The sequence below is a fragment of the Ciconia boyciana genome, chromosome 34 (genome assembly GCF_034638445.1).
Source record: "Ciconia boyciana chromosome 34, ASM3463844v1, whole genome shotgun sequence".
NCBI lineage: Eukaryota > Metazoa > Chordata > Aves > Ciconiiformes > Ciconiidae > Ciconia > Ciconia boyciana.
Genome location: NC_132967.1, coordinates 637,538 through 665,104, shown reverse-complemented (window position 1 = coordinate 665,104; position 27,567 = coordinate 637,538). Strand labels below are relative to the sequence as shown.

The 27,567-nt window shown below is 64.4% G+C and overlaps 3 protein-coding genes across 11 annotated transcripts; 1 reads left to right on the top strand and 2 right to left on the bottom strand.

The window, feature by feature from the left end:
- Window positions 1-171: 171 nt before the first annotated feature.
- FTSJ1 (FtsJ RNA 2'-O-methyltransferase 1) lies at window positions 172-6,878 on the top strand. 9 transcript variants are annotated; one of them, XM_072848997.1, is made up of 11 exons: window positions 172-299; window positions 873-1,014; window positions 1,090-1,159; window positions 2,029-2,125; window positions 2,798-2,876; window positions 2,956-3,008; window positions 3,160-3,213; window positions 3,312-3,414; window positions 3,530-3,613; window positions 4,577-4,680; window positions 5,573-6,878. In XM_072848997.1, exons 2-11 carry the CDS (start codon window positions 894-896, stop codon window positions 6,626-6,628), a joined length of 1,821 nt encoding a protein of 606 aa, XP_072705098.1. In that variant the 5' UTR covers window positions 172-299; window positions 873-893; the 3' UTR covers window positions 6,629-6,878. The 9 variants fall into 9 exon arrangements, with proteins under 9 accessions (XP_072705098.1, XP_072705099.1, XP_072705102.1 ...); XM_072848998.1 differs by having other exon boundaries at window positions 181-314; XM_072849001.1 differs by having other exon boundaries at window positions 200-299; window positions 876-1,014.
- A 187-nt stretch (window positions 6,879-7,065) lies between these two features.
- Window positions 7,066-10,675, bottom strand: PQBP1 (polyglutamine binding protein 1). The gene is made up of 7 exons (XM_072849032.1): window positions 10,550-10,675; window positions 10,153-10,228; window positions 9,737-9,848; window positions 7,709-7,818; window positions 7,496-7,600; window positions 7,323-7,383; window positions 7,066-7,224 (listed from the first exon to the last, which is right to left on the bottom strand). The coding sequence occupies exons 2-7, from the start codon at window positions 10,217-10,219 to the stop codon at window positions 7,074-7,076; spliced, it is 606 nt and encodes a 201-aa protein (XP_072705133.1). The 5' UTR covers window positions 10,220-10,228; window positions 10,550-10,675; the 3' UTR covers window positions 7,066-7,073.
- Window positions 10,676-12,293: 1,618 nt separating this feature from the next.
- PRICKLE3 (prickle planar cell polarity protein 3) lies at window positions 12,294-26,580 on the bottom strand. Its single transcript, XM_072848918.1, is given in 11 exon segments — window positions 12,294-12,368; window positions 13,338-13,456; window positions 14,261-14,473; window positions 16,084-16,270; window positions 20,901-21,104; window positions 22,318-22,364; window positions 22,367-22,454; window positions 23,544-23,595; window positions 23,597-23,655; window positions 26,218-26,401; window positions 26,492-26,580. Coding segments are annotated over 10 exon segments (1,152 nt in total). The 5' UTR covers window positions 26,326-26,401; window positions 26,492-26,580.
- Window positions 26,581-27,567: the final 987 nt, after the last annotated feature.

Below are 27,567 nucleotides of genomic sequence, written 5' to 3'. Positions count from 1 at the left end.
AAGGGACGGGGGGGGGGAGGTCGGTCCCTATACCCCCTATATGCCCCCATATGGCCCGGACAACTCCTAGCATGCCGCGCGCATGCGCAGTGGGAAAAGGCGGGAACCGCACCGCGGGCGCGCGCGCCCCCTCACCTCACGGCTTCCCGCCTCGCGCATGCGCGCTGCGCCCGCCACACTCCTCACGCAGCGCCGTGCTTCTCTTCTCCCGCCGCCGTCCTTCCGACGCCTCCTACCAGCCCCCCCCCCCCCCTTCCCGCTCCTTCTTCCCGGCTCCTCCGGTTCTTCTCGGGGCGATCGTGAGTCCCTTTTCGGTAACGCGGCGCCGGGGGTGGGCTACCGGGGGTGTCGGGGTGGGGGGGGAAGGGGGTCTTCGCGCATGCGCAGAGCCGAGGCTGCCCGCGGCGGTGTACGGCGCATGCGGCAGCGCTGCGCGGAGGGAGAGTTACACGCATGCGCGGTTTGCGCTCAAACTCCTGGATGTGGGCTATGCGCATGCGCAGTGCCGCTTTATGGGTTTCTAGGACGACCTGTAAATATAGTAGGACCTACAAATGGTATAGGACCCCAATTAAGAACATTGGCGGTGTTTTATAGCAGCCCAAACAGCCTGTGGGCCTCACCATAACCCGTGGGCGAAGCCTGGAACTGCTGGGTCCTCTGGAACCCATTGTTTTTTACCACGCCTTACATAAACAGTGGGTTTGTTTACAGTAGGACCTACGAATAAACAACTTTAGGAGGATTATAATAGCATAACCAGCCTGTGGGCCCTCTCCATAACCCGTGGGCGCAGGCTGGAGGCGGTGAGTCCTCCGGGACTCGTTGGTTTTTTTTGTTGTACCCTATGTAAACAGTGGGTTTGTTTACAGTAGGACCTACAGAAACCCGCCATGGGCCGCTCCTCCAAGGACAAGCGCGATATCTACTACCGGCTGGCCAAGGAGGAGGGCTGGCGTGCCCGCAGCGCCTTCAAGCTGCTCCAGCTTGACCAGCGCTTCAACCTCTTTCAGGGTACGGGGTTACTGGGGGGGGACCCAGGCGACCGGGGTGGGGGGACCCAGGCGTCCGGTGACGGGTGTCATCCAGGGGTGCATCGCGCCGTCGATCTCTGCGCGGCCCCCGGGAGCTGGAGTCAGGTGCTGAGCCGCAAGCTCAGGTGGGTGCTGAGGAGGGAGTGGAGGGGGTGTCCCAGTTTGGGGGCTCTGGGGACTGGGAGTCCCAGTTTGGGGGCTAGGGGGCTCTGGGAGGAGTGGGAGTACCAGTTGGGGGCTGGAGGGACTGGGGATCCCAAACTGGGGGCTGGGGGCTCTAGGGGGACTGGGAGTCACAGTTTAGAGGGCTGGCGGGGACTGGAAGTCCCAGTTTGGGGGCTGGGGGGCTGGTTTGGGGGGCTGGGGGGCTCAGGGGGACTGGAAGTCCCAGTTTGGGGCTGGAGGGACTGAGGATCCCACACTGGGGGCTGGGGTGCTGGTTTGGGGAGCTGAGGGGACTGGGAGTCCCAGTATAGAGGGCTGGTGGAGACTGGAAGTCCCAGTTTGGGGGCTGGGGGGCTGGTTTGGGGGGCTGGGGGCTCAGGGGGACTGGGAGTCCCAGTTTGGGGTGGGCTGGAGGGGCTGAGGGTCCCAAACTGGGGGACCAGGGGCCTCTGGGGGACTGGGATTCCCAGTTTGGGGACTGAGGGGACTGGAGATCCCACCTGGGGAACTGGGAGTCCCAGTTTGGGGAACTGGGGGGGACTGGTGGTCCCAACTGGGAAGGCCGGGGAGACTGGGAGTCCAAATTTAGAGGGACTGGGGGGACTGGAGGTCCCAGTTTGGGGGCTGGGGGAACTGGGAGTCCTGGCTTTGGGGACGGGGGGCTGTAAGCCCTGATCTGGGGTACTGGGGGGCTTTGGGGAGGACTGGGGTCCCAGTTTGGGGGCCTGGGGGGGTTATTGTGGGGTCCCCCCTGGGGCAGCTGTGAGGGACCCTATGAGGGTGCTGGGGGGGGGGCAGTGGGGATCGGGGGCCCCCTGACCGTCCCCAGGGGGTCCCCGGGGTCCCCGGTGCAGGTGGTGGCGGTGGATCTCCAGGCCATGGCCCCCCTCCCGGGGGTGCTGCAGATCCAGGGGGACATCACCAAGGTGGGTGCCCCCCAAAACCCCCCAGAGCCCCCCCAAAACCCCCGTGGCCCCCCCCATAACCTCCCCCCCATCCCCAAGGTGGGTCCTGCCCCTATAGACCTCCCCAACCCCTATAGTCCCTCGTGACCCCCCAAACCCCCTCCCCCCCGTTTCTTCCCCCAAAGACCCCCAAACCCCATATTCTCGCTCTGGGGACCCCCAGAGCCCCCCTCAACTTCCCCACACTCTCCTGACCCCCATTTCCCCCCAAGACCCCATATTTCCCTCTGGGGACCCCATTTCCCCCAGGACCCCCCACACCCCATCTGCCCCCCAAGGGACCCCTGACCCCCATTTCCCCCAGACCCCATCCACCCCCAAGGGATGCCCCGACCCCCATTTCCCCCCCAGAGACCCCCTGACCCCATTTCCCCTCCCAGACCCCTCCAACCCCCATTTCCCCCGAGGACCCCCACGATGCCCATTTCCCCCAGGACCCCCCCAGACCCCATCTGCCCCCCCAAGGGACCCCGACCCCCATTTCCCCCAGGAGCCCCCACCCCCCCCAAGGGACCCCTGACCCCCATTTCCCCAGGACCCCCCAGACCCCATCTGCCCCCCCAGGGGACCCCTGACCCCCATTTCCCCCCGAGGACCCCCTGACCCCCATTTCCCCCTCTTCCCCCACCCCAGGTCTCCACAGCCCAGGAGATCCAACGCCACTTCGAGGGGCACCCGGCCGACCTGGTGGTCTGCGACGGGGCCCCCGACGGTGAGTTTGGGGGGGCTGGGAGGGGTCGGGTGAGGCCCTTTAATCCCCCTGAACCCCAAATTTCCACCCCCCCCCTCAGTGACGGGGCTGCACGACCTCGACGAGTACATCCAGGCTCAGCTGCTGCTGGCGGTAAGTGGGGTGAAATCCCCCTAAACCCCCTCAAAATCCCCCCCCGGGGACCCCCAAACCCCTGGGGACCCCCAACCCCTAGGGACCCCCAAACCCTCCCAGGGTCCCCCAAATTCTCCATGGTGGGGGGTCTTACCTCCATCTCGACCAGGCTCTGAACATCACCACCCACGTCTTGAAGAAGGCGGGCACCTTCGTGGCTAAAGTAAGTCCATGGGGGGGGGGGAGGTTCCCCCAAAACCGAGGGGGATCTGGGGACCCCCACCCCCAAAAAAGGGGTTCGCTGACCCCCGGACCCCCTAGATTTTCCGGGGGAAGGAGGTGACGCTGCTCTACGCCCAACTGCGCCTCTTCTTCCCCGACGTCACCTGCGCCAAGCCCCGCAGCAGCCGCAACTCCAGCATCGGTGAGACGCTCGTCGTGTGTGTCGTCCCCCCCCCGATTTTGGGGGAAATCCCCCCACTTTTGGGGACCCCCAGCTTTTTGGGGACCCCCAACACCTCTCCTGTGCCCCCCCGCAGAGGCTTTTGTCGTCTGCCGCGGTTACAGCCCCCCCGAAGGTTACGTCCCCACCATGGATAACCCCCTGCTCGACCCCGATGCTGGTGAGGGGGGGACCTGGGGGAGGGGGGGATTTGGGGGGTGGGGGGGTCCCTGAGGTTTTGGGGGTCCCTGGGGGATTTGGGGCTCTGGGAGGCCCTGGGGGCATTTTGGGGGAGGCCCTGGGGGCTTTTGAAAGGTCCCTGGGGATTTTGGGGGTCCCTGGGGGTTTTGTTGTCTCGGGGGGTGAGGGATTTTGGGGGTCCTTGGGGGGATTTTGGGGGGTCCTTGGGGGGCAGGGTCCTTGGGGACTCCAGGCAGGGGTTTGGGGGTCCATGGGGGGTTGGGGTCCTTGGGGGGTCCCTGGGGATTTTGGGGTCCTGGGGGGGTTGGGGGATTTTAGGGTTGTCTCGGGGGGTTTTGGTGTCTCGGGGGGTGGAGGATTTTGGGGGTCTCTAGGGGCTTTTGGAGTCTTTTGGGGGTCCCTGTGGGGTTTTGGGGGGACTGTGGGAGGGGTTGGGGTCCTTGGGGGGGGTCCCTGGGGATTTTGGGGTCCTGGGGGGTTGGGGGATTTTAGGGGGTCTCTGGGGGGGTTGGTGTCTCTGGGGGCGTGGGAGATTTTTGGGGGTCCCTAGGGGCTTTTGGAGTCCCTGGGGTGCTTTTGGGGTCCCTGTGGGGTTTGGGGGGTCCATGGGGGGTTTGGGGATTTTAGGGGGGTCTCTGGGGGTTTTGGTGTCTCGGGGGGGGCTTTTGGGGGTCCCTGGGGGTTTTGTGGGGTCCATGGGGGGTTGGGGTTCTTGGGGGGTCCCTGGGGGATTTTGGGGTCCGTGGGGGGTGGGGGATTTTCGGGGGGTCTCTGGGGGGTTGGGGCTCTTGGTGGGGTGGGGGATTTTCGGGGGGGTCTCTGGGGGGGTTGGGGCTCTTGGTGGGGGTGGGGATTTTGGGGGGTTGTCCCTGGGGGGCTCAGGGTCCATGGGGGGTTTGGGGGCCCCCCGTCACCCCTAATGTGTGCGTCATCCCCCCCCCAGGCCTGTCCCTGTCCCAGCTCTCGGGACCCTCGCGGGTGATCGTCCCCTTCGTGGCTTGTGGGGACCTGAGCGCCTACGACCCCGACCGCACCTACCCCCTACAGGTACTGGGATATACTGGGAGGATACTGGGATATAATGGGAGGCACGGGAGAAGGCGTAGGAGCCTCCGGGAAGGTCTGGAATGAACTGGGAGGCACTGGGAGAGTCTTTATCTGCCTCTTGTAGGTGTGGGGCGGCACTGGGATATACTGGGAGGGTACTGGGATATACTGGGAGGCATTGAGGTATACTGGGAGGGTACTGGGATATACTGGGAGGCGCTGAGATATACTGGGAAGCACGGAGGAAGGCGTAGGAGCCTCCGGGAAGGTCTGGAATGAACTGGGAGGCACTGGGAGAGTCTTTATCTGCCTCTTGTAGGTATGGGGCGGCACTGGGATATACTGGGAGGGTACTGGGATATACTGGGAGACACTGGGAGGCATGGAGGAAGGCGTAGGAGCCTCTGGCAAGGTCTGGAATGAACTGGAGGCACTGGGAGAGTCTTGGGAGAGTCTTTATCTGCCTCTTGTAGGTATGGGGCGGCACTGGGATATACTGGGAGGGTACTGGGATATACTGGGAGGCACTGGGGTCCCTATAGCATCCCCTGCCTATGTTCTGCAGGTTCAGCGGGGCACTGGGATATACTGGGAGAGTCTTGTGAGGCTCTTGTAGCTATGGGGTGGTACTGGGATGTACTGGGAGAAGCTCTATCTACTCCCTGCAGTTACTGGGATGAACTGGGATATACTGGGAGGATACTGGGGAGCCTTCTATGAGCTTATTGCGGCTATCGAGGGTACTGGGATATACCGGGAGGCACTGGGAGACCATTTATCTATACGTATAGGTACTGGGGGAGGGGGACTGGAGGACTTGCTCGGCCTCCAGCAGGTACTGGGCTATACTGGGAGGAACTGGGAGGAACTGGGAGCTCCTCTCCGCCCCCAGCTGGATCCCGAGAAGCCCTACAGCTACGTGCCCCCCCCCGCGCCCCCCATCGCCCCCCCCTACGCCCGGGCGTGCTTCCTGCGCCGCCACCACCGGCTGGCGGGCGTGCGAGGGCCCTCGTGCGAGGAAGGAGCCTCGTGCGAGGCGGCGGGCGTGCAAGGAGGCCTGTGGGAGGAGGAGGAGGAAGGAGCCTTGTGCGAGGAAGAAGGACCCTCGTGCGACGAAGGACCCTCGTGCGAGAAAATGAGCGTGCGAGGAGCCTCGTGCGAGACAACGGGCGTGCAAGGAGGCCTGTGGGAGGAGGAGGAAGGAGCCTTGTGCGAGGAGGCGGGTGTGAGAGGACCCTCGTGCGAGGAAGGACCCTCGTGCGAGAAAATGAGCGTGCGAGGAGCCTCGTGCGAGACAACGGGCGTGCAAGGAGGCCTGTGGGAGGAGGAGGAGGAAGGAGCCTCGTGCGAGGAAGAAGGACCCTCGTGCGACGAAGGACCCTCGTGCGAGAAAATGAGCGTGCGAGGAGCCTCGTGCGAGACAACGGGCGTGCAAGGAAGCCTGTGGGAGGAGGAGGAGGAAGGAGCCTTGTGCGAGGAGGCGGGTGTGAGAGGACCCGCGTGCGAGGAAGGACCCTCGTGCGAGAAAATGAGCGTGCGAAGACCCTCGTGCGAGGAAGGAGCCTCGTGCAAGACAATGGGCGTGCAAGGAGGCCTGTGGGAGGAGGAGGGAGCCTTGTGCGAGGAGGTGGGCGTGCGAGGAGCCTCGTGCGAGGAAGAAGGACCCTCGTGCAACGAAGGACCCTTGTGTGAGAAAATGAGCGTGCGAGGACGCTTGTGTGAGGAAGGAGCCTCGTGCGAGGAAGGACGCTCGTGCAAGACAACAGGCGTGCAAGGAGGCCTGTGGGAGGAGGAGGAGGAAGGAGCCTTGTGCGAGGAGGCGGGTGTGCGAGGAGCCTCGTGCGACGAAGGACCCTTGTGTGAGGAGGTGAGCGTGCGAGGCCCCTCGTGCGAGGAAGAGGAAGGCCCCTCGTGTGAGGACCTGTGTCGGCTCAGCCTCTTGGACTGAGAAACCCGTGCGAGGACCCTCGTGAGCACGCAAAGACTCTCGTGGGCGTGCAAGGACCCTCGTGCAAGGCGCTTGGCGTGCGAGAACCCTCGCGGGCGCGCGACGACCCTCGTGCGAGGCCGTGGGCGCGCAAGAACCCTCGTGCGAGGAAGAGGAAGCCCCCTTGGGTGAGGATGGTCCCTCGTGTGAGCCCCCCCCCCCCGGTGGCCACGCCCCTCGTGCGAGCGAGCCCTCGCACGCGCGTGCAACGCCCCCCAATAAACCCCCCCCCAACTCCCCTCCCCTTTTATTCCACACGCCGTGGGGCTGCAGGGGGTTTATTCCACCCATTTGGGGGTCCCGGGGGTTTGGGGGAGCGGGGGAGATTTGGGGGATGAGAGGGATTTGGGGGGTCCGGGGATTTGGGGAGCCCCCGGGATTTGGGGGGCCCTGGGGGGTCGGGGGCTCAGTCCTTGCCGCGGGAAGCCTCGGCGTTGGCTCGCAGCACGGCCCCCGGGCTGGGGTAGGGGCGTTGTTGGAAGAGGGGTCCGGCCGCCGTCGTGTCGGCCCCCGTCTTTGCCTCGTTACGTTTGGGGAGCCCCGTCGACCACGTCCCCCTGGTGAAAATGAGGGGGTGTCACGAGGGGCCCCCCCCCAAATTATTTGGGGGGCCCCCCCAATAATCCTTACCCCCCCCCCCCCCCGGGGAACTCACCGGGGGGCGTCCGAGTAGGCGCTGGGGTCCATGGGGTCCAGCCCCTCGCCCTTGCGGCTGCCTTTGCGGAGGAGGGGGGGGGGGGGGGAAAGGGGGGTCAATCCCCAATTTTTGGGGTTGCCCCCCCAGAATAATAACAGCCCCCCAAAAAATTGGGGGGTCCCCCCACTCACTTTTCTTGCTCTTGGGGTACGGCGCCAGCTCCTCGCGCCGGTGGAAGCGGCGTTCTCGGGGGGGCTCCTCCTTCTCGTAGCCCCTCTCGGGGGGCTCCTCGGGCTCTGCCGGAGCCAAAACGGGGGGGACCCAGGAGGCCGGGGTGACGGGGGGGGCACCCCACAAACCCACCCCACCCCCCAAAGGTTTTTGGGGACCCCCCTTTGACTCACCTTGCCCCCCCTTGAGTCTCTTGGCAGCTTTGGTGACGACAGAGTTGGGGTCGTTCGGGGACAGCCAGGACACCAGGTCGGTCTCCACGTTCCAGTAGTAGGGCAGCCCACTGCGGGGCCATATGGAGCCTATAGCGGGCCCTATAGGACCCTATAGCAGGCCCTATAGGACTCTATAGCTCCTGGGCAGCCCGCTGCAGGGCCTTATGGAGCCTATAGTGAGCCCCATAGGACCCCATAGCCCCTGGGCAGCCCGCTGTGGGACCGTAGGGAGCCCATAGCGGGCCCTATAGGACCGTATAGCCCCTGGGCAGCCTGCTGTGAGGCCTTATGGAGCCTATAGTGGGCCCCATAGGACCCCATAGCCCCTGGGCAGCCCGCTGCAGGGCTGTAGGGAGCCCATAGCAGGCCCTATAGGACCCTGTAGGACCCCATAGCCCCTGGGCAGCCCACTGCAGGGCTGTAGGGAGCCCATAGCAGGCCCTATAGGACCCTGTAGGACCCTATAGCCCCTGGGCAGCCTGCTGCGGGGCTGTAATGGAGCCCATAGTGGGCCCCATAGGACCCTACAGCCCCTGGGCAGCCTGCTGTGGGGCCGTATGGAGCCTATAGCCCCTGGGAAGGATCCCGATAGCCCCTGCAGCGCCTAAAAAAGGTTCCTATAGCCCCTACAGCACCTGGGAAGAGTTCCTATAGCTCCTATAATGGCTGTGAAGGGTACTTACAGCACCTGGGAAGGGCCCGTACAGCCCCTATAGCTCCTGAGAAGGGTTCCTACAGCCTCTATAGTGCCTGGGAACGGTCCCTACAGCCCCTATAGTACCTAAGAAGGGTTCCTACAGTGCCTATAGCACATGGGAAGGAACCCTACAGCCCTTATGATGGCTGGGAACTGTCCATACAGCTCCTATAACGCTTGCGAAGGGTCCCTACAGCCCTTGTAGCACCTGGGAAGGGTCTGTACAGCCCCTATAGCTGCTGGGAAAGATCCATACAACCTCTGTAGCTCCTGGGAAGGGTCTGTACAGTCCCTATAGTGTTGGGGAAGGGTCCCTATAGCTGCTATAGTGCCTGAGAGGAGTCTATACAGCCCCTGTAGCCGCAGGGAAGGGTCCCCACAGCCCCTATAGTGTTGAGGAAGGGTTCCTACAGGCCCTATAACTTCTGGGAAGGGTCTGTACAGCCCCTATAGCCCCTGGGAAGGGTCCCTATAACTCTTATAGCACCTCAGAAAGGTCCCTATGGCCCCTATAGCATCTCGGAAGGGTCTGTACAGCTCCTATAGCCGTTGGGAAAGGTTAGTACAGCCCCTGTAATGGCTGGGATGGGTCCCTACAGCCCCTATAGCCACTGGGAAGGGTCTCCACAGCCCCTATAGTGGTGGAAAAGGGTCCCTACAGCCCCTATAGTACTTGGGAAAAGTCTGTGCAGCCCCTATAGCCCTCCAGGAAGGGTCCATACAGGCCCTATAGCCCCCGGGAACGGTCCATACAGCCTCTATAGTCCCCGAGAAGGGCCTGTACAGCTCCTATAGCCCCTGGGAAGGGTCTGTACAGCTCCTATAGCCCCCGGGAAGGGTCTGTACAGCCCCTATAGTGCCTGTGGAGGGCCCGTACAGCCCCTATAGCCCCCGGGAAGGGCCTGTACAGCCCCTATAGCCCCCGGGAAGGGCCTGTACAGCCCCCAGGAAGGGTCCGTACAGCCCCTACAGCCCCCGGGAAGGGTCCCTACAGCCCCTACAGCCCCCGGGAAGGGTCCCTACAGCCCCCGGGAAGGGCTCCTACAGCCCCTATAGCCCCCGGGAAGGGCCTGTACAGCCCCTATAGCCCCTGGGAAGGGTCCGTACAGCTCCTATAGCCCCCGGGAAGGGTCTGTACAGCCCCTATAGTGCCCGGGAAGGGCCTGTACAGCCCCTATAGCCCCCGGGAAGGGCCCGTACAGCCCCCGGGAAGGGTCCCTACAGCCCCTATAGCTCCCGGGAAGGGTCCCTACAGCCCCTATAGGGGCTGGGGGGAGTGGGGGTCTCACCAGGTGGGGTCGATGACCTTGTACCAGGGGGGGGGCAGCCCCTCCAGCCGCGAGGCCTCGTAGTCCACGTGGGCGTCGTCGTAGTCCTCGGCGATGATCTCCTCCTCGGGCTCTGCCGGGGGCGGGGCCGCTAGCCCTTAGCCCCGCCCCCCAACCCCACCCCCAACCAGATCCCTGCCCCACAGCCCTAACCCCAGTGCCAGGCCCCGCCCCTAAGCCCCGCCCCTGGCGCTCAGCCCCGCCCCAACCTCCCTCCAAGCCCTGCCCCCAGAACCCTACGGCAACACCCGCACGCTCTGGCCCCGCCCCCCCGCCTTCACCGGGCTCCGCCCCCTCGCCGGCCTGGCTCCACCCCTCCCACAGCGTCGCCACGCCCCTCCCGGTACCGGGGCACCTCCCCCCCCTCCGGTTCTTACCGGGCTCCACGTGCTTGAGCAGCCCCCGCTTGGCCAGGCGGGACTGCAGGGCCACGGGCAGCGGCATCGCCTCGGCCTGCGGCGGGGGGGGGAACGCGACTCGGTCGGCGGCGGCACCGGGAGCCCCGGGACCCCCCCCCCCCCCCGGGAAGCCTGGAACCCCCCGGTAGCCCTGGGAAGCCACCCGGTAACTCCGGTAGCCCCTCCGGTAACCCCGGAACCCCCCTGGTAGCCCCGGTAACCCCTCCGGTGGCCCCGGAACCCCCGGTAGCCCCGGAACCCCCCGGTAAACCCATAGCCCTGCCCCCGATACCCCCAGCCCCGCCCCGATACCCCCAGCCCCGCCCCGTTGCCCCGGTAACCCGGCCTCCCCCCCCTTCCCCTTCCCGCCGCCAACCCGGCGCTCCGGCGCGATCGCGCTCCGCTCCTCTCCTCACCGCCGGTCACGTGAACTACCGCGGCCAATCAGCGCGCAGGCCGCCGTCGCGGCCGCCTGACGCAAGCGCAGCCAATGGGGGCGCGACGGCGCTTTCCCCGCCTCCGTTGCGGCCGGCGGCCAATGAGCGCGCGGTCACGTGGCGGGGGCGGGGCGACGCCGCCATGGAGGAGTACGCGCGGGAGCCCTAGTAACGGCGGGGTCCCCCGTGTGGGCGCCGCCATCTTGGGGCAGGGCGCCGCCATCTTGAGGCGGAGGGGCGGATCGGGGGCGGATCGCGGGGGGCGGGGAGTCGCCTGTGGGTACCTCGGTGTTATTGTAGGGTCGCCGGTTATTGGGAGCGGGGGGCTACGGGGGTTCCCCCGTGGGACAGCAGTGTTTACGTAGGGTCTCCATATTCCAGTGTTTACGTAGGGTCTCCATACTCCGGTGTTTACGTAGGGTCTCCATATTCCAGTGTTTACGTAGGGTCTCCAGGTCCTGGTGTTTACGTAGGGTCTCCATACTCCGGTGTTTACGTAGGGTCTCCAGGTCCCGGTGTTTACGTAGGGTCCCCAGGTCCCGGTGTTTACGTAGGGTCTCCATACTCCGGTGTTTACGTAGGGTCTCCATACTCTGGTGTTTACGTAGGGTCCCCAGGTCCCGGTGTTTACGTAGGGTCTCCATACTCCAGTGTTTACGTAGGGTCCCCAGGCCCCAGTGTTTACGTAGAGCCCCCAGCTCCTGATGTTTACATAGGGTCTCCCAGCCCCAGTGTTTACGTAGGGTCTCCAGACCCGGGTGTTTATGTAGGGTCTCCAAACCCTTGCTGTTTACGTAGGGCCCCCCGGTGTTTACACAGGCCCAGACTGGAGGTGAGGGGGCGGGGTCTGACCGAGGGGCGGGGCCTGGCTCGGGGTGTGGTCTGTGGAAGGGGCGGGGCCTGGCTCAGGGACAGGAGCTGGGGGCAGAGGGTAGGTATGGGGGGTGTGTGTCTGTGGGCGGGGCCTGTGGGCAGGGGGTGGGGCCTATGGGACAGGGCGGGGCCTCGGCATGGTGGGATGTGCCTGGGGCCAGCAGCATAAGTGAGTGGGTGGAGCTTGCAGTGAGTGGGCGTGGCCATGGGGTGTGGGTGGGGCATGCCCCGCGACATGGGGGTGGGGCCAACCTCTGTGGGCGTGGTCCTTGGTGGGCGGGGCCCAGGCGGGTGGCCCAGGTGAATGGGTGGGGCGAGCATGGAGTGGGTGTGTCCTAGGGGGGTGGGCGGGGCCAGAGGGTCCCCAGGCTCCTCCCCCCCCTCGTTTTTGGAGCTCTTCCAGGTGTGGTGATGTCATCAGGCGGTGATGATGTCATCAAGGAGCCCCGCCCCCCCCCCGGGTTCTTCCTCTGTGAGGTCACGGGGGCTGCGATGTCATCACCTTTATTAAAGCATCACCCCCCGGGGTCAGAGGTTGCCGCGGGGGTAGAGGTCACAGTGCAGAGGTCAGAGGTCCCTGAGGAAGGTCGCAGCAGGAAGGCCGGGGGGGGCGGGGGCAGCAGGGTCAAAGTGCAAAGGTCACACCCACGCCTAGGGGTCGGGGTCATGGGGAGGAAGCCCTGAGGTGAAAGGTCAGAGGTCAAAAGTGCTCAGCGGTGTGCAAAGGGCAAAGGTCAAGGTCCCGAGTGGCAGGCGTGACCTCAGGGCAGAGGTCAAAGGTCCCAGAAGTCCCCAGGGTGGGGTTAAAGGTCAAGGGTCAGCACCAAGGGGGTGCCCCAGGCGAGGTCGGAGGTCAAAGGTGGGTGCAGAGAGGTCAGAGGTCACCTGGAGACGGGCAGCCACAAGGTCAGAGTTCACCAGGAAGTCCCAGAGGGGTCAGAGGTCATGCACGGGTTGGAGTTCGTGGAAGAGGCTGGAGGTCATGGCAGAGGTCAAAGGTTGCTGGTGGAGGTCAGAGGTCACCAGCAGAGGTTGAAGGCCGCAATAGAGCTCGGAGGTTGTTGGCACAGGTCAAAGGGCACGGCAGAGGTCAGAGGTCATTAGCAAAGATCAAAGGCCACAGTGGAGGTCAGGCAGAGTTCAGAGGTCACCGGCAGAGGTCAGAGGTCGCCGGCAGAGGTCAGGCACAGGTCAAATGAAGCACAGGTCAAAGGCCACCGTGGGGATCAGGCAGAGGTCAAAGGCCACCGTGGAGGTCAGAGGTCGCCAGCAGAGGTCAGGCACAGGTCAAATGAAGCACAGGTCAAAGGCCACCGTGGGGGTCAGGCAGAGGTCAAAGGCCACCGTGGAGGCCAGAGGTCGCCAGCAGAGGTCAAAGGCCAGAGCGGAGGTCAGGCGCAGGTCAGAGGTCACCGGCCGAGGTCAGGCACAGGTCACAGGCCGCGGCAGAGGTCACGGGTCGCCGGGCGGGGGCGGCAGGGCCACAGCCGGGCCCAGGCCCGGGGTCGGAGGTCACCAGCCAAGGTCAGGGGTCACCAGCGGAGGGCGGGGCTCAGGCCAGGAGGCAGCCGCGGGGGCGGGGGGGCGGGGGGGGCCGGGGGGGCTGGGGGTCCCGGGGGCGCAGCTGGGGGGGAGGGGGATGGGCTCCCCAGGAAGAGCCCGTCGTCCTCCTCGTCGTCGTCCGAGGAGGAGGAGGAGGAGGAGGAGGACGAAGGCCAGCGGGGCGGCCGCCCCTCCCCCCTCCCCCTCCCCCGCGAATGGAGGGGGAGGGGGGGGGGGGCCCCACCGGCCGCCTGGGACCCCCCGGGGGGGGGGAGGAGGAGGGGGAGGGGGAGGGGGGTCGCGGAAGGTGACGCGGGGGAGGGCCCGCGGGAGGGGGGAGGGGTGGTGGGGGCGGGGGAGGGGCGGGGGGCAGCCCCCAGCTCGGGCATGGAGTGGCGGTGCGGCCCCCCGCCGGAAACGGGGCTCCGTGCCTGGGGGAGGGGGTGAGGGGGCAGGGCCGCCCAGGGCTCCCAGTAACCCCCAGTGCCCCCAGTGCCCCCAGTACCTCCCAGTAACCCCCAGTGCCCCCCAAGACCCCCAGCCCCTCCCAGCCCCCCCACTGCCACCCAGTGCCCCCAATGTCCTCCCAGTGCCCCCAAGATGCCCCCAGCCCCTCCCAGTGCCCCCAAGCCCCCCAGCGCCCCCAAGCCCCCCCGTGCCCCCTAAGCCCCCACCAGTGCCCCCAAGACCCCCAAAACCCCCCAGCGCCCTCCAAGCCCCCCACTGCCACCCAAGCCCCCCAGTGCCCCCCAGCACCCTCCAAGCCCCCCACTGCCACCCAAGCCCCCCACTGCCACCCAGCGCCCTCCAAGCCCCCCCAGCGCCCCCAAGCCCCCCGCAGTGCCTCCCAAGACACCCCAAGACCCCCAGCGCCCCCCAAGCCCCCCTGAGTGACACCCAAAACCCCCAAGGCCCCCCAGTGCTCCCCAAGCCCCCCAAGACCCCCCAGCACCCTCCAAGTCCCCCCACTGCCACCCAAGCCCCCCAGTGCCCCCAGCACCCTCCAAGCCCCCCAGCGCCCCCCAAGACCCCCCAGCACCCTCCAAGCCCCCCAGCGCCCCCAAGCCCCCCCAGCGCCTCCCAAGCCCCCCCAAGACCCCCCAGCGCCCTCCAAGCCCCCCACTGCCACCCAAGCCCCCCCAGTGCCCCCCCGCACCCTCCAACCCCCCCCAGCGCCCCCCAAGCCCCCCCCACTGCCACCCAGCGCCCCCCAAGCCCCCCCCCCAGTTTCTCACCGGCCGGGGGTCCCCCTCCCCAGGAGCGGCGGGGCGGGGGGGCGCGGGGGGCGGGGGGGGGCCCCTGGGCGCAGCGGCGGGAGCAGAAGAGCCGCCCCCCCCGCGGCAGGAAGGGGAGCCCCAGCAGCGGCCGCCCGCAGCCCCCGCAGCAGAAGCAGCCGGGCAGCGCGTGCCAGTGCTGCCCCTCGTAGCTCATCTGGCCCTGCTCCAGGCCTGCGGCGGGGGGCAGAGAAAGGGGGCTCGGACCCACGGCGGGGGGCTCGGACCCACGGCATGGCCCTCGGAACCATGGCATGGCCCTTGGACCCATGGCGGGGGGGAGCGGACCCATGGCGGGGGAGCGGACTCATGGCATGGCCCTCGGACCCATGGTGGGGGGCTTGGACCCATGGCGGGGGCTCGGACCCACGGCATGGCCCTCGGACCCATGGTGGGGGATCAGACCCATGGCGGGGGGATTGGACCCACGGCATGGCCCTCGGACCCATGGTGGGGGGGCTTGGACCCATGGCGGGGGGCTCGGACCCACAGCAGGGGATCGGACCCCTGAATCCCCAGGACCCCCCAAATCCCCCCCACCCCCATATCCCCCAATACCCCTTCGGGGGACCCCAAACCCCCTGAACCCCCAGGACCCCCCAAATCCCCCCCCATATCCCCCAAACCCCCCCGAGGACCCCAAACCCCCTGAATCCCCCTGGACCCCCCAAATCCCCCACACCCCCATATCCCCCAATACCCCCCGGGGACACCCAAACCCCCAATACCCCCTGGACCCCCAAATCCCCCTCGGCCCCCCTGAATCCCCCAAATCCCCCCCCACCCCCATATCCCCCCAATACCCCCCATATCCCCCCATACCCCCCCGAGGACCCCAAACCCCCTGAACCCCCTAGGACCCCCCCAAATCCCCTCGGACCCCCCAATACCCCCCAAATCCCCCTGAACTCCCCCAGGACCCCTGAATCCCCCCACCCCCCATATCCCCCAATACCCCCTGGGGACCCCCAAACCCCCTGAATCCCGCAATAACCCCCCAAATCCCCCCACACCCCCCATATCCCCAAAACCCCCCGAGGACCCCCAAACCCCCTGAACCCCCCAGGACCCCCCAAATCCCCCCCACCCCCCATATCCCCCAATACCCCCAGGACCCCCGAATCCCCCCCACCCCCCCATATCCCCCAATACCCCCAATAACCCCCAAATCCCCCCACCCCCCATATCCCCCAATACCCCCAGGACCCCCTGAATCCCCCCCATCCCCCATATCCCCCAATACCCCCCATATCCCCCAATACCCCCAGTAACCCCCCAAATCCCCCCCCACCCCCCCATATCCCCCAATACCCCCAGGACCCCACAAATCCCCCCCATATCCCCCCAATACCCCCAATAACCCCCCAAATCCCCCCCCACCCCCCATATCCCCCAATACCCCCAATAACCCCCCAAATCCCCCCCCCCCCCATATCCCCCAATACCCCCTGGGGACCCCAAACCCCCTGAATCCCCCAATAACCCCCCAAATCCCCCCCCACACCCCCATATCCCCCCAAAACCCCCCGAGGACCCCCAAACCCCCTGAATCCCCCAGGACCCCCAAATCCCCCCCCCACCCCCCATATCCCCCAATACCCCCCAATAACCCCCCAAATCCCCCCATCCCCCATATCCCCCAATACCCCCCCCATATCCCCCAATACCCCCAATAACCCCCCAAATCCCCCCACCCCCCATATCCCCCAATACCCCCAGGACCCCCAAATCCCCCCCCGGACCCCCAGGAAGCCCTCCCCGACTCTCGGGGTGCCCCCCCTCACCGATGGGGTCCCCGCAGGCGTCGCAGTAGTGGGCGTGCCGGGCCTGGTAGCAGGGGGGGCAGTAGGGGCGCCCGCGGCGCAGGAGGTACCGGCCCCCCCCCAGCGGCCCCTCGCACTCGAAGCAGCAGAAGTGGCGCAGGTGCCAGTGCCGCCCCTCCGCCTCCGCGCACCGCGCCGCGAAGATGAGCTGCGGGGCCGCGGGGCAGAGCTATAGGGGGCGGCTATAGGGGGCGGCTATAGGGGGCGGCTATAGGGGGCGGCTATAGGGGGCGGCGATGGGGGGGGCAGCCCAAAAAGCGGGGGGATTCTGCCCCCTAGAGGAGCGTGGCGACGGGCGAGGAGAGGGTCTCGAGGCCCTATAGGCTCGTGTGGCAGCCTATAGGAGGCTTCTGCGCCTTATAGAGCCTTTTGACACCCTATAGGAGGTTTCTGTGCCTTATAGAGCCTTTTGACACCCTATAGGAGCCTCCTGCGCCTTATGGAGCCTTTTGACACCCCATAGGACACTTCTGCCCCTTATAGAGCCTTTTGACACCCTATAGGAGCCTCCTGCGCCTTATAGAGCCTTTTGACACCCCATAGGACACTTCTGCACCTTATAGAGCCTTTTGATACCCTATAGGAGGTTTCTGCACCTTATAGAGCCTTTTGACACCCTATAGGAGCCTCCTGCACCTTATAGAGCCTTTTGACACCCTATAGGAGCGCTGTGACAGGCGAGGAGCGTGTTTTGAGGCGCTATAGGCTCGTTTGCACAGCCTATAGGAGGCTTCTGCACCTTATAGAGCCTTTTGACACCCTATAGGAGCCTCCTACACCTTATAGAGCCTTTTGACACCCCATAGGACCCTTCTGTACCTTATAGAGCCTTTTGACACCCTATAGGACCCTCCTACACCTTATGGAGCCTTTTGACACCCTATAGGAGGTTTCTGCGCCTTATAGAGCCTTTTGACACCCTATAGGAGGTTTCTGTACCTTATGGAGCCTTTTGACACCCTATAGGAGCCTCCTGCACCTTATAGAGCCTTTTGACACCCTATAGGAGGTTTCTGTACCTTATAGAGCCTTTTGACACCCTATAGGACCCTTCTGTACCTTATAGAGCCCTTTTACACCCCATAGGACCCTTCTGTACCTTATAGAGCCTTTTGACACCCTATAGGAGCCTCCTGCACCTTATAGAGCCTTTTGACACCCTATAGGAGGTTTCTGTACCTTATAGAGCCTTTTGACACCCTATAGGAGCGCTGTGACAGGTGAGGAGCGTGTTTTGAGGCGCTATAGGCTCGTTTGCACGGCCTATAGGAGGCTTCTGCGCCTTATAGAGCCTTTTGACACCCTATAGGAGCCTCCTGCACCTTATAGAGCCTTTTTACACCCCATAGGACCCTTCTGTACCTTATAGAGCCTTTTGACACCCTATAGGAGCCTCCTGCGCCTTATAGAGCCTTTTGACACCCTATAGGAGGTTTCTGTACCTTATAGAGCTTTTTGACACCCTATAGGAGCCTTCTCCGCCTTATAGAGCCTTTTGACACCCTATAGGACCCTCCTGCACCTTATAGAGCCTTTTGACACCCTATAGGAGGTTTCTGTACCTTATAGAGCCTTTTGACACCCTATAGGACCCTCCTGCACCTTATAGAGCCTTTTGACACCCTATAGGAGCCTCCTGCACCTTATAGAGCCTTTTGACACCCTATAGGACACTTCTGTACCTTATAGAACCTTTTGACACCCTATAGGAGCCTCCTGCACCTTATAGAGCCTTTTGACACCCTATAGGAGCCTCCTGCACCTTATAGAGCCTTTTGACACCCTATAGGAGCCTTGTGCACCTTATAGAGCCTTTTGACACCCTATAGGAGCCTCCTGTATCTTATAGAGCCTTTTGACACCCTATAGGAGCCTCCTGCGCCTTATAGAGCCTTTTGACACCCTATAGGACACTTCTGCACCTTATAGAGCCTTTTGACACCCTATAGGACCCTCCTGTACCTTATAGAGCCTTTTGACACCCTATAGGAGCCTCCTGTATCTTATAGAGCCTTTTGACACCCTATAGGAGCCTCCTGCACCTTATAGAGCATTGTGACATCCTATAGGAGCCTTCTGTACCTTATAGAACATTTTGACACCCTATAGAAGCCTTCTGCACCTTATAGAAGCTTTTGACACCCTATAGAAGCCTTCTGCACCTTATAGAACCTTTTGACACCCTATAGGAGGCTTCTGCACCTTATAGAGCGTTGTGACAACCTATAGGAGCCTTCTCCGCCTTATAGAGCCTTTTGACACCCTATAGGAGCCTCCTGCACCTTATAGAACCTTTTGACACCCCATAGGACACTTCTGTACCTTATAGAGCCTTTTGACACCCTATAGGACCCTCCTGTACCTTATAGAGCCTTTTGACACCCTATAGGAGCCTCCTGCGCCTTATAGAGCCTTTTGACACCCTATAGGAGGTTTCTGTACCTTATAGAGCCTTTTGACACCCTATAGGACCCTCCTGTACCTTATAGAGCCTTTTGACACCCTATAGGAGCCTCCTGCGCCTTATAGAGCCTTTTGACACCCTATAGGAGCCTCCTGCACCTTATAGAGCCTTTTGACACCCTATAGGAGCCTCCTGCACCTTATAGAGCCTTTTGACACCCTATAGGAGCGCTGTGACAGGCGAGGAGCGTGTTTTGAGGCGCTATAGGCTCGTTTGCACAGCCTATAGGAGGCTTCTGCACCTTATAGAGCCTTTTGACACCCTATAGGACCCTTCTGCGCCTTATAGAGCCTTTTGACACCCTATAGGAGCCTCCTGTATCTTATAGAGCCTTTTGACACCCTATAGGAGCCTCCTGCACCTTATAGAGCCTTTTGACACCCCATAGGAGCCTCCTGCACCTTATAGAGCCTTTTGACACCCTATAGGAGCCTCCTGCACCTTATAGAGCCTTTTGACACCCTATAGGACCCTCCTGCACCTTATAGAGCCTTTTGACACCCTATAGGACCCTTCTGTACCTTATAGAGCCTTTTGACACCCTATAGGAGCCTCCTGGATCTTATAGAGCCTTTTGACACCCTATAGGCGTCTCCTGCACCTTATAGAGCCTTTTGACACCCTATAGGAGCCTCCTGCACCTTATAGAGCCTTTTGACACCCTATAGGAGCGCTGTGACAGGCGAGGAGCGTGTTTTGAGGCGCTATAGGCTCGTTTGCACAGCCTATAGGAGGCTTCTGCACCTTATAGAGCCTTTTGACACCCTATAGGACCCTTCTGCGCCTTATAGAGCCTTTTGACACCCTATAGGAGCCTCCTGTATCTTATAGAGCCTTTTGACACCCTATAGGAGCCTCCTGCACCTTATAGAGCCTTTTGACACCCTATAGGACCCTCCTGCACCTTATAGAGCCTTTTGACACCCTATAGGACCCTTCTGTACCTTATAGAGCCTTTTGACACCCTATAGGAGCCTCCTGGATCTTATAGAGCCTTTTGACACCCTATAGGCGTCTCCTGCACCTTATAGAGCCTTTTGACACCCTATAGGAGCCTCCTGCACCTTATAGAGCCTTTTGACACCCTATAGGAGTGCTGCGACATGCGAGGAGCGTGTTTTGAGGCCCTATAGGCTCGTTTCCACACCCTATAGGAGGCTTCTGCACCTTATAGAGCCTTTTGCCACCCTATAGGAGCACTGTGACACCCTATAACCATGTTTTGACACCCTATAGGCTCATTCTGACACCCCATAGGAGCCTTCTGACGCTCTATAAGCGCGTTTCAGCCCCCCACGGGAATCTTCTGCACCCTATAGGAGCACTGCGACCGCCCAGGAGCACGTTTCGATGCCCTATAGGCTCGTTTCCACATCCTATAGGAGCATTTTGCTCCCTATAAAAGCCTTTTACCCCTATAGGACACTTTCGCACCCTATAGGGCCCTTTCGCACCCTATAAGAACATTTCACACTCCATACGAGCTTTTCACCCCCTGTAAGAGCCTTTTGCCCCCTATAGGGCCCTTTCCCACCCTATAGGGCCCTTTCCCACCCCTGTAAGAACATTCCCCATCCCATAGGAGCCTTTTGTCCCCTATAGGGCCCTTCCCCACCCTATAGGGCCCTTCCCCACCCCACAGCGCCCTTCCCCACCCCACAGAACCACTCCCCTCTCCCCCCTATAGCCACCCCCCATAACAACATTCCCCATCCCATAGGAGCCTTTTGTCCCCTATAGCGCCCTTCCCCACCCTATAGCACCCTTCCCCACCCCACAGCGCCCCTCCCCACCCCACAGCGCCCCTCCCCACCCTCTAGCGCCCTTCCCCACCCTCTAGCGCCCTTCCCCACCCCACAGCGCCCCTCCCCACCCCACAGCGCCCCTCCCTCTCCCCTATAGCCACCCCCCATAACAACATTCCCCATCCCATAGGAGCCTTTTGCCCCTATAGCTCCCTTCCCCACCCTATAGCACCCTTCCCCACCCCACAGCACCCCTCCCCACCGCACAGCGCCCTTCCCCACCCTCTAGCGCCCCTCCCCACCCCACAGCGCCCCTCCCCACCCTCTAGTGCCCTTCCCCACCCCACAGCGCCCCTCCCCACCCCCCAGCGCCCCTCCCCACCCCACAGCGCCCTTCCCCACCCCACAGCGCCCTTCCCCACCCTCTAGCGCCCTCCCCACCCCACAGCGCCCCTCCCCACCCCACAGCGCCCTTCCCCACCCCACAGCGCCCCTCCCCACCCCCAGAACCACTCCCTCTCCCCCCCACAGCCGCCCCCTATAGCCGCCCCTATAGCCGCCCCCTATACCTCATCGCACGCCTGGCACCGCGGCCGCCGCGTCTCGGCGTGGTGCCGCCCGCAGTAAATCCTCCCGTCTTGGTAGAAGTAAATCAGGTCGACCAGTAACTCCCCGCACTGGGAGCACTGGAAGCACTGGGGGTGCCAGCACGCCCCGTGCCCGGCGCGCCCCGCGAACACCGCCATCTCGCCGCCGCCGATCTGCCGCCCGCACTGCCGGCGAAACGCCGCGTCAGCGCTTTCGGGGACCCCCCGCCCCCCTTTTGGGGGGTCCCCCCCCATTTCTGGGGCTCCCCCCCCTATTTTTGGGGGTCCCGTCCCCTATTTTTGGGGTCCCCCCCCTCCGCCGTACCTGCCGGCAGACGGCCCTGGTGATGGAGAGAGGAATTTGGGGTCCCCCCATTATTTTTGGGGTCCCTCCCCCTATTTTTGGGGTCCCCCCATATGTTTGAGGGTCCCTCCCCCCATTTTTGGGCTCCCTCTCCCCATTTTTGGGGCTCCCGCCCCATATTTTTGGGGTCCCCCCCTCCACCGTACCTGCTGGCAGACGGCCCCGGTGATGGAGAGAGGAATTTGGGTTCCCCCCATTATTTTTGGGGTCCCCCCATATTTCTGGGGTCCCTCCCCATATTTTTGGGGTCCCTTCCCCTATTTCCGGGGTCCCCCCATATTTTTGGGGCTCCCTCCCCCTATTTTTGGGGTCCCACCCCTATTTTTGGGGTCCCCCTCCACCGTACCTGCCGGCAGACGGCCCCGGTGATGGAGAGAAGAATTTGGGTTCCCCATTATTTTTGGGGTCCCCCATATTTTTGGGGTCCCCCCATATTTTTGGGTCCCTTCCCTATTTCCGGGGTCCCCCATATTTTTGGGGCTCCCTCCCCTATTTTTGGGGTCCCGCCCCTATTTTTGGGGTCCCCCTCCGCCGTACCTGCCGGCAGACGGCCCCGGTGATGGAGAGAGAAATTTGGGGTCCCCCATTATTTTTGGGGTCCCTCCCCTATTTTTGGGGTCCCCCATATGTTTGAGGGTCCCTCCCCCATTTTTGGGTTCCCTCTCCCCATTTTTGGGGCTCCTGCCCCATATTTTTGGGGTCCCCCCCCTCCGCCGTACCTGCCGGCAGACGGCCCCGGTGATGGAGAGAGGAATTTGGGTTCCCCCCATTATTTTTGGGGTCCCCCCATATTTCTGGGGTCCCTCCCCATATTTTTGGGGTCCCTTCCCCTATTTCCGGGGTCCCCCCATATTTTTGGGGCTCCCTCCCCCTATTTTTGGGGGTCCCGCCCCCTATTTTTGGGGTCCCCCCCTCCGCCGTACCTGCCGGCAGACGGCCCCGGTGATGGTGAGGGGAATTTGGGTTCCCCCCCCTATTTCTGGGGTCCCTCCCCCTATTTTTGGGGTCCCCTCTATTTTTGGGGTCCCCCCGTACCTGCTGGCAGATGGCCCCGGTGATGGTGAGGGGGAAGGGCCGAGCCCTCCCCTCCCCAGATTTTCCCGCTTGCGCTGCTGGGCGAAGAGCTTCAGCTCCCGCCGCTCCGACTCGTCCAGGGCGTTGCAGTACTGAGGCTGGGGGGGGTTATGGGGTGGCGGCCCCCCAAAATTGGCCCCCCCAAACCCCCCCGAACCCCTCAAGGCTCCAAACCCCCCGAGCAGCCTCCCCCCAAGCCCCCCAAAAACCCCTGAGCCGCCCAACCCCCTGAGCCCCCTGGACCCCAAATCCCCCAAATCCCCCAAACCCCCTGAGCCCCCAACCCCTGAAGCCCCCAACCCCGAAGCCCCCTGATCCCCCAAACTCCCAAAGCCCCCAAACCCCGTGAGCCCCCTAAGCCCCCCTGAGCCCCCCAAACCCCCGAGGCCCCCAAAGCCCCTGAAGCCCCCAAAGCCCCCTGAGCCCCCAAAGCCCCAAACCCCTAAGCCCCCAACCCCTAACTCCCCTGAGCCCCCAAAGCCCCCCAAACCCCCCTGAGCCCCCAACTCCCTGAGCCCCCAAAGCCCCCTGAGCCCCCAAACCCCCTAAGCCCCCTGATCCCCCCAACTCCTGAGCCCCCAACTCCCCTGAGGCCCCCAAACCCCCTGAGCCCCCAAAGCCCCTGAGCCCCCTGAGCCCCCTAAGCTCCCTGAGCCCCCCAACTCCCCTGAGCCCCCAAACCCCCTGAGGCCCCCAAACCCCCTGAGCCCCCAAAGCCCCCTGAGCCCCCAAACCCCTAAGCCCCCTGATCCCCCTAAGCCCCCTGATCCCCCAACTCCCCGAGGCCCCCAAACCCCTGAGCCCCCAAACCCCTGAGCCCCTAAGCCCCCTGATCCCCCAACCCCTGAGCCCCCAAACCCCCCAAACCCCCTGAGCCCCCAAAGCCCCCTGAGCCCCCAAACCCCTGAGCCCCCTGAGCCCCCAAAGCCCCCAAACCCCCTGAGCCCCCCAACCCCCTGAGCCCCCAAACCCCCTGAGCCCCCAAACCCCCTGAGCTCCCCTGAGGCCCCCAACTCCCCTGAGCCCCCCTGAGCCCCCCAAGCCCCCCTGAGCCCCCAACCTCCCCTGATCCCCCAAATCCCCTGAGGCCCCAAACTCCCCCGAGGCCCCCTGATCCCCTGAGCCCCCTGATCCCCCAACTCCCCGATCCCCCAACCCCCAACCCCCGAAGCCCCCCGCGCCCCCACCTCGCTGTCGTGGGGCGGGAGCTGGTGCAGGAGCTGCCGCACGCGGTGCCGCTCCCGGGCTGTTGAGGTACGGCACCTTCTCCTCGGGCAGGCAGGCGAAGAACTGCGACACCTGCGGGCGGGGCCTGCGTGGGTGGGGCCTGCGGGGGCGGGCCTTCGCGGGGTGGGGCCTGAGAGGGGCGGGGCCGGGGCTGGGGGGGCGAGGGCCGGGGGTGGTGGGCAGGGCTTGGAGCAGGGGGCGTGGGGCTTGGAGCGGTGGGCGGGGCTCGGAGGGGTGGGCGGGCTTGGCTGGGGCGAGGGGATCCACAGGGACTGCTTGGAGAGGTGGGCGGGGCTTGGAGCGGTGGGCGGGGCTCGGAGGGGTGGGCGGGGCTTGGCTGGGGCAAGGGGATCCACAGGGACTGCTTAGAGACGTGGGCGGGGCTTGGAGCGGTGGGCGGGGCTTGGCTTGGGGCAAGCAGCTCCATAGGGAAAGGCTTAGAGTGGGGACAGGGCTTGGAGCGGGGGGCGGGGCTTGGAGCAGTGGGCGGGGCTCGGAGCAGTGGGCGGGGCTTGGCTGAGGCAAGGGGATCCACAGGGACCACTTGGAGGGGTGGGCGGGGCTTGGAGCGGTGGGCGGGGCTCGGAGCGGTGGGCTGGGCTTGGCTGAGGGCAAGGTCCACAGGAAAGGCTTAGTGTAGGGGTGGGGCTTGGAGCGGTGGGCGGGGCTCAGAGCAGGGGCGTGGGGTTTGAAGTGGTGGGCTGGGCTCGGAGCGGTGGGCGGTGCTTGGCTGGGGCAAGGGGATCCACAGAGACTGCTTGGAGCGGTGGGCGGGGCTTGGAGCGGTGGGCGGGGCTCAGAGCGGTGGGCGGTGCTTGGCTGGGGCGAGGGGATCTACAGGGACTGCTTGGAGCGGTGGGCGGGGCTTGGAGCGGTGGGCGGGGCTCGGAGCGGTGGGCGGGGCTTGGCTTGGGGCAAGCGGCTCCATAGGGAAAGGCTTAGAGTGGGGGGCGGAGCTTGGAGCAGTGGGCGGGGCTTGGAGCGGTGGGCGGGGCTTGGCTTGAGGGTAAGGGGCTCCATAAGGAAAGGCTTAGTGTAGGGGTGGGGCTTGGAGCGGTGGGCGGGGCTCGGAGCGGGGGGCGGGGCTTGGCTGGGGCAAGGGGATCCACAGGGACTACTTGGAGGGGTGGGCGGGGCTTGGAGCGGTGGGCGGGGTTTGGCTTGGGGCAAGCAGCTCCATAGGGAATGGCTTGGGAGGGGCGGGGCTTGGAGCGGTGGGCGGGGCTTGGCTTGAGGGTAAGGGTTTCCATAGGGAAGGGCTTGGAGTGGTGGGCGGGGCTTGGAGCAGTGGGCGGGGCTTGGAGGGCAAGGGCCCCATGGGAAAACACTTGAGGTGGTGGGCGGGGCTTAGGGTTTATAGGGAAAGGCTTGAGGGGTGGGCGGGGCTTTGGTGGTGGGCGGCCTCCTGGGCGGGGCTTGGCCTGGTGGGCGGGGCTTGGTCCAATGGGCACGGGCTCTGCATGAGTGACAAGCACCTAGCCTAGGCGGGGCTTGGGGGTGGGGCCACACAGGGGCGGGTCTCTGCAGACAGGAGGCGGGGCCAGGCACAGTGGGCAGGGCCACACGGGGCGGGGGATCCCCTAAGCTGTGGGGTTTGGGGGCCCTGGGGGGGATCAGGGCCATAAATGGGGGGTCCCCATAACCTGTGGGGTTTGGGGGGGCTATAAATGGGGGGTCCCCATAACCTGTGGGGTTTGGGGTCCCTGGGGGGTCAGGGCTATAAATGGGGGGTCCCCATAACCTGTGGGGTTTGGGGGGGCAGGGCTATAAATGAGGGTCCCCTAAAGCTGTGGGGTTTGGGGGTCCCTGGGGGTCAGGGCTATAAATGGGGGGTCCCCATAACCTGTGGGGTTTGGGGGGAGGGCTATAAATGAGGGGTCCCCAAAGCTGTGGGGTTTGGGGGTCCCTGGAGGGGCAGGGCTATAAATGGGGGTCCCCAAAGCTGTGGGGTTTGGGGAGGGGTCAGGGCTATAAATGGGGGGGTCCCCATAACCTGTGGGATTTGGGGGGGGTCAGGGCTATAAATGAGGGGTCCCCATAACCTGTGGGGTTTGGGGGGTCCCTGGGGGGTCAGAGCTATAAATGGGGGTCCCCTAAAGCTGTGAGGTTTGGGGGGGCAGGGCTATAAATGGGGGGGTCCCCATAACCTGTGGGGTTTAGGGGGGTCAGAGCTATAAATGAGGGGTCCCCTAAAGCTGTGGGGTTTGGGGGTCCCTGGGGGGTCAGGGCTATAAATGGGGGGTCCCCATAACCTGTGGGGTTTAGGGGGGGTCAGGGCTATAAATGAGGGGTCCCCTAAAGCTGTGGGGTTTGGGGGTCCCCATAACGTGTGGGATTTGGGGGGGGCCAGGGCTATAAATGAGGGGTCCCCATAACCTGTGGGGTTTGGGGGTCCCTGGGGGGTCAGGGCTATAAATGGGGGTCCCCTAAAGCTGTGAGGTTTGGGGGGGCAGGGCTATAAATGGGGGTCCTCATAACCTGTGGGGTTTGGGGGGTCAGGGCTATAAATGGGGGGTCCCCTAAAGCTGTGGGGATCTGGGGGGGCAAAGGCCTACACACGACGGCCGGGGGGGTCCCCCACAAGCTATGGGGTTTTGGGGGGCCCTTGGCGGGGGGGGGGAGGGGGGCGGTTACCTGCTCAGGTTTGAGGCCGGGGGGTACCCAGGCGTATTCTTCGGGGGCGCACCCCGAATCGTCGTCGGAACCGGGGTGCGGGTGGAAATCGGAGACCAGGCGACACATCAGCCGTGCCAGGTCCTGGGGGACCCCCCCGGCCGTGTGCTCCCCCCGCGGGCACTTGCAGTGCTGGCAGATCTTCCTGGAGGGGGGGAGGAAAGATGGTGAGGTTTGAGGGGGGCCACCCCAAAATTGAACCGGCCCCCCCTCTTTTACCCCCCCCCCCCCACACCTCCATCCGTGTACGAGGAAGCCGGGACATTGATCCCCGCAGGCTTGGCACGGCTGCCCTCGGTCGGGGTCCTCCGTCTTGGGGGCTGGTTGGGGGGTGAGAAATAGGGGGGTCACCCCAAAACCACCATAACAGGGGTGTTTGGGGAGTAGGGAGGGGTTAGAAGGGGGGAGGACCCCCCCAAAAAAAAGTTGGGGGCCCCCCAAAATGGGAGGGAGCAGAGATAGTGTGGTTTTGTGTTGTGTGTCCCCCCATAATGGGGGGGTGTTGGGGGTAAAAAAGGGGAGAACGGATCGGGGTGCGCCGGGGGGTGTGGGCGGGGGGGGAGCGCCGCCTGCTGCAAGGGATTGTGGGAGGTGAGAGCAAGGGATTGTGGGAGCTGCCCCCACAGCAGGGGGGGGACAGGATGGGGACAAGGGAGATCCCTCCTGCCCCACATATCCCCCCACCCCCCATGGTTGCCTCCCACCCCATAGACAGGCCCTCTCAGCTCTCTCCTGCCCCATAGCTCCCCTCCTTACAGCCCCTAGCCTCCCTCCAGCCCCATAGCCCCCCCTCAGATCCCCCCTCAGAGCCTCTCCTGCCCCTCACAGCCCCCTCTGCCCCATAACCCCCCTCACAGCCCCCTCTGCCCCACAGCCCCCCAAACCTCACCTGCCCTAGAGCCCCCTATGGCCCCCTTACAGCCCCCTCCTGCCCCACAGCCCCCTTCAGAGCCCCTTAGCCCCCCAGAACCCCCACCTGCCCCATATCCCCTCACAACCCCTCCTGCCCCACAGCCCCCCAGACTCCCCCATAATCCTGCCCCCTAGCCCCAAACTCCCCTGCCCAAGCCCCCTCACAGCCCCACCTGCCCTATAGCCCCCATGGCCCCTTACAGCCCCCTCCTGCCCCATAAGCCCCCTCACAGCCCCACCTGCCCTATAGCCCCCTATGGCCCCTTACAGCCCCCTCCTGCCCCATAACCCCCCTCACAGCCCCTCCTGCCCCACAGCCCCCCCAGGCCTCACCTGCCCTATAGCCCCCTGGCCCCCTTACAGCCCCTCCTGCCCCATAACCCCCTCACAGCCCCTCCT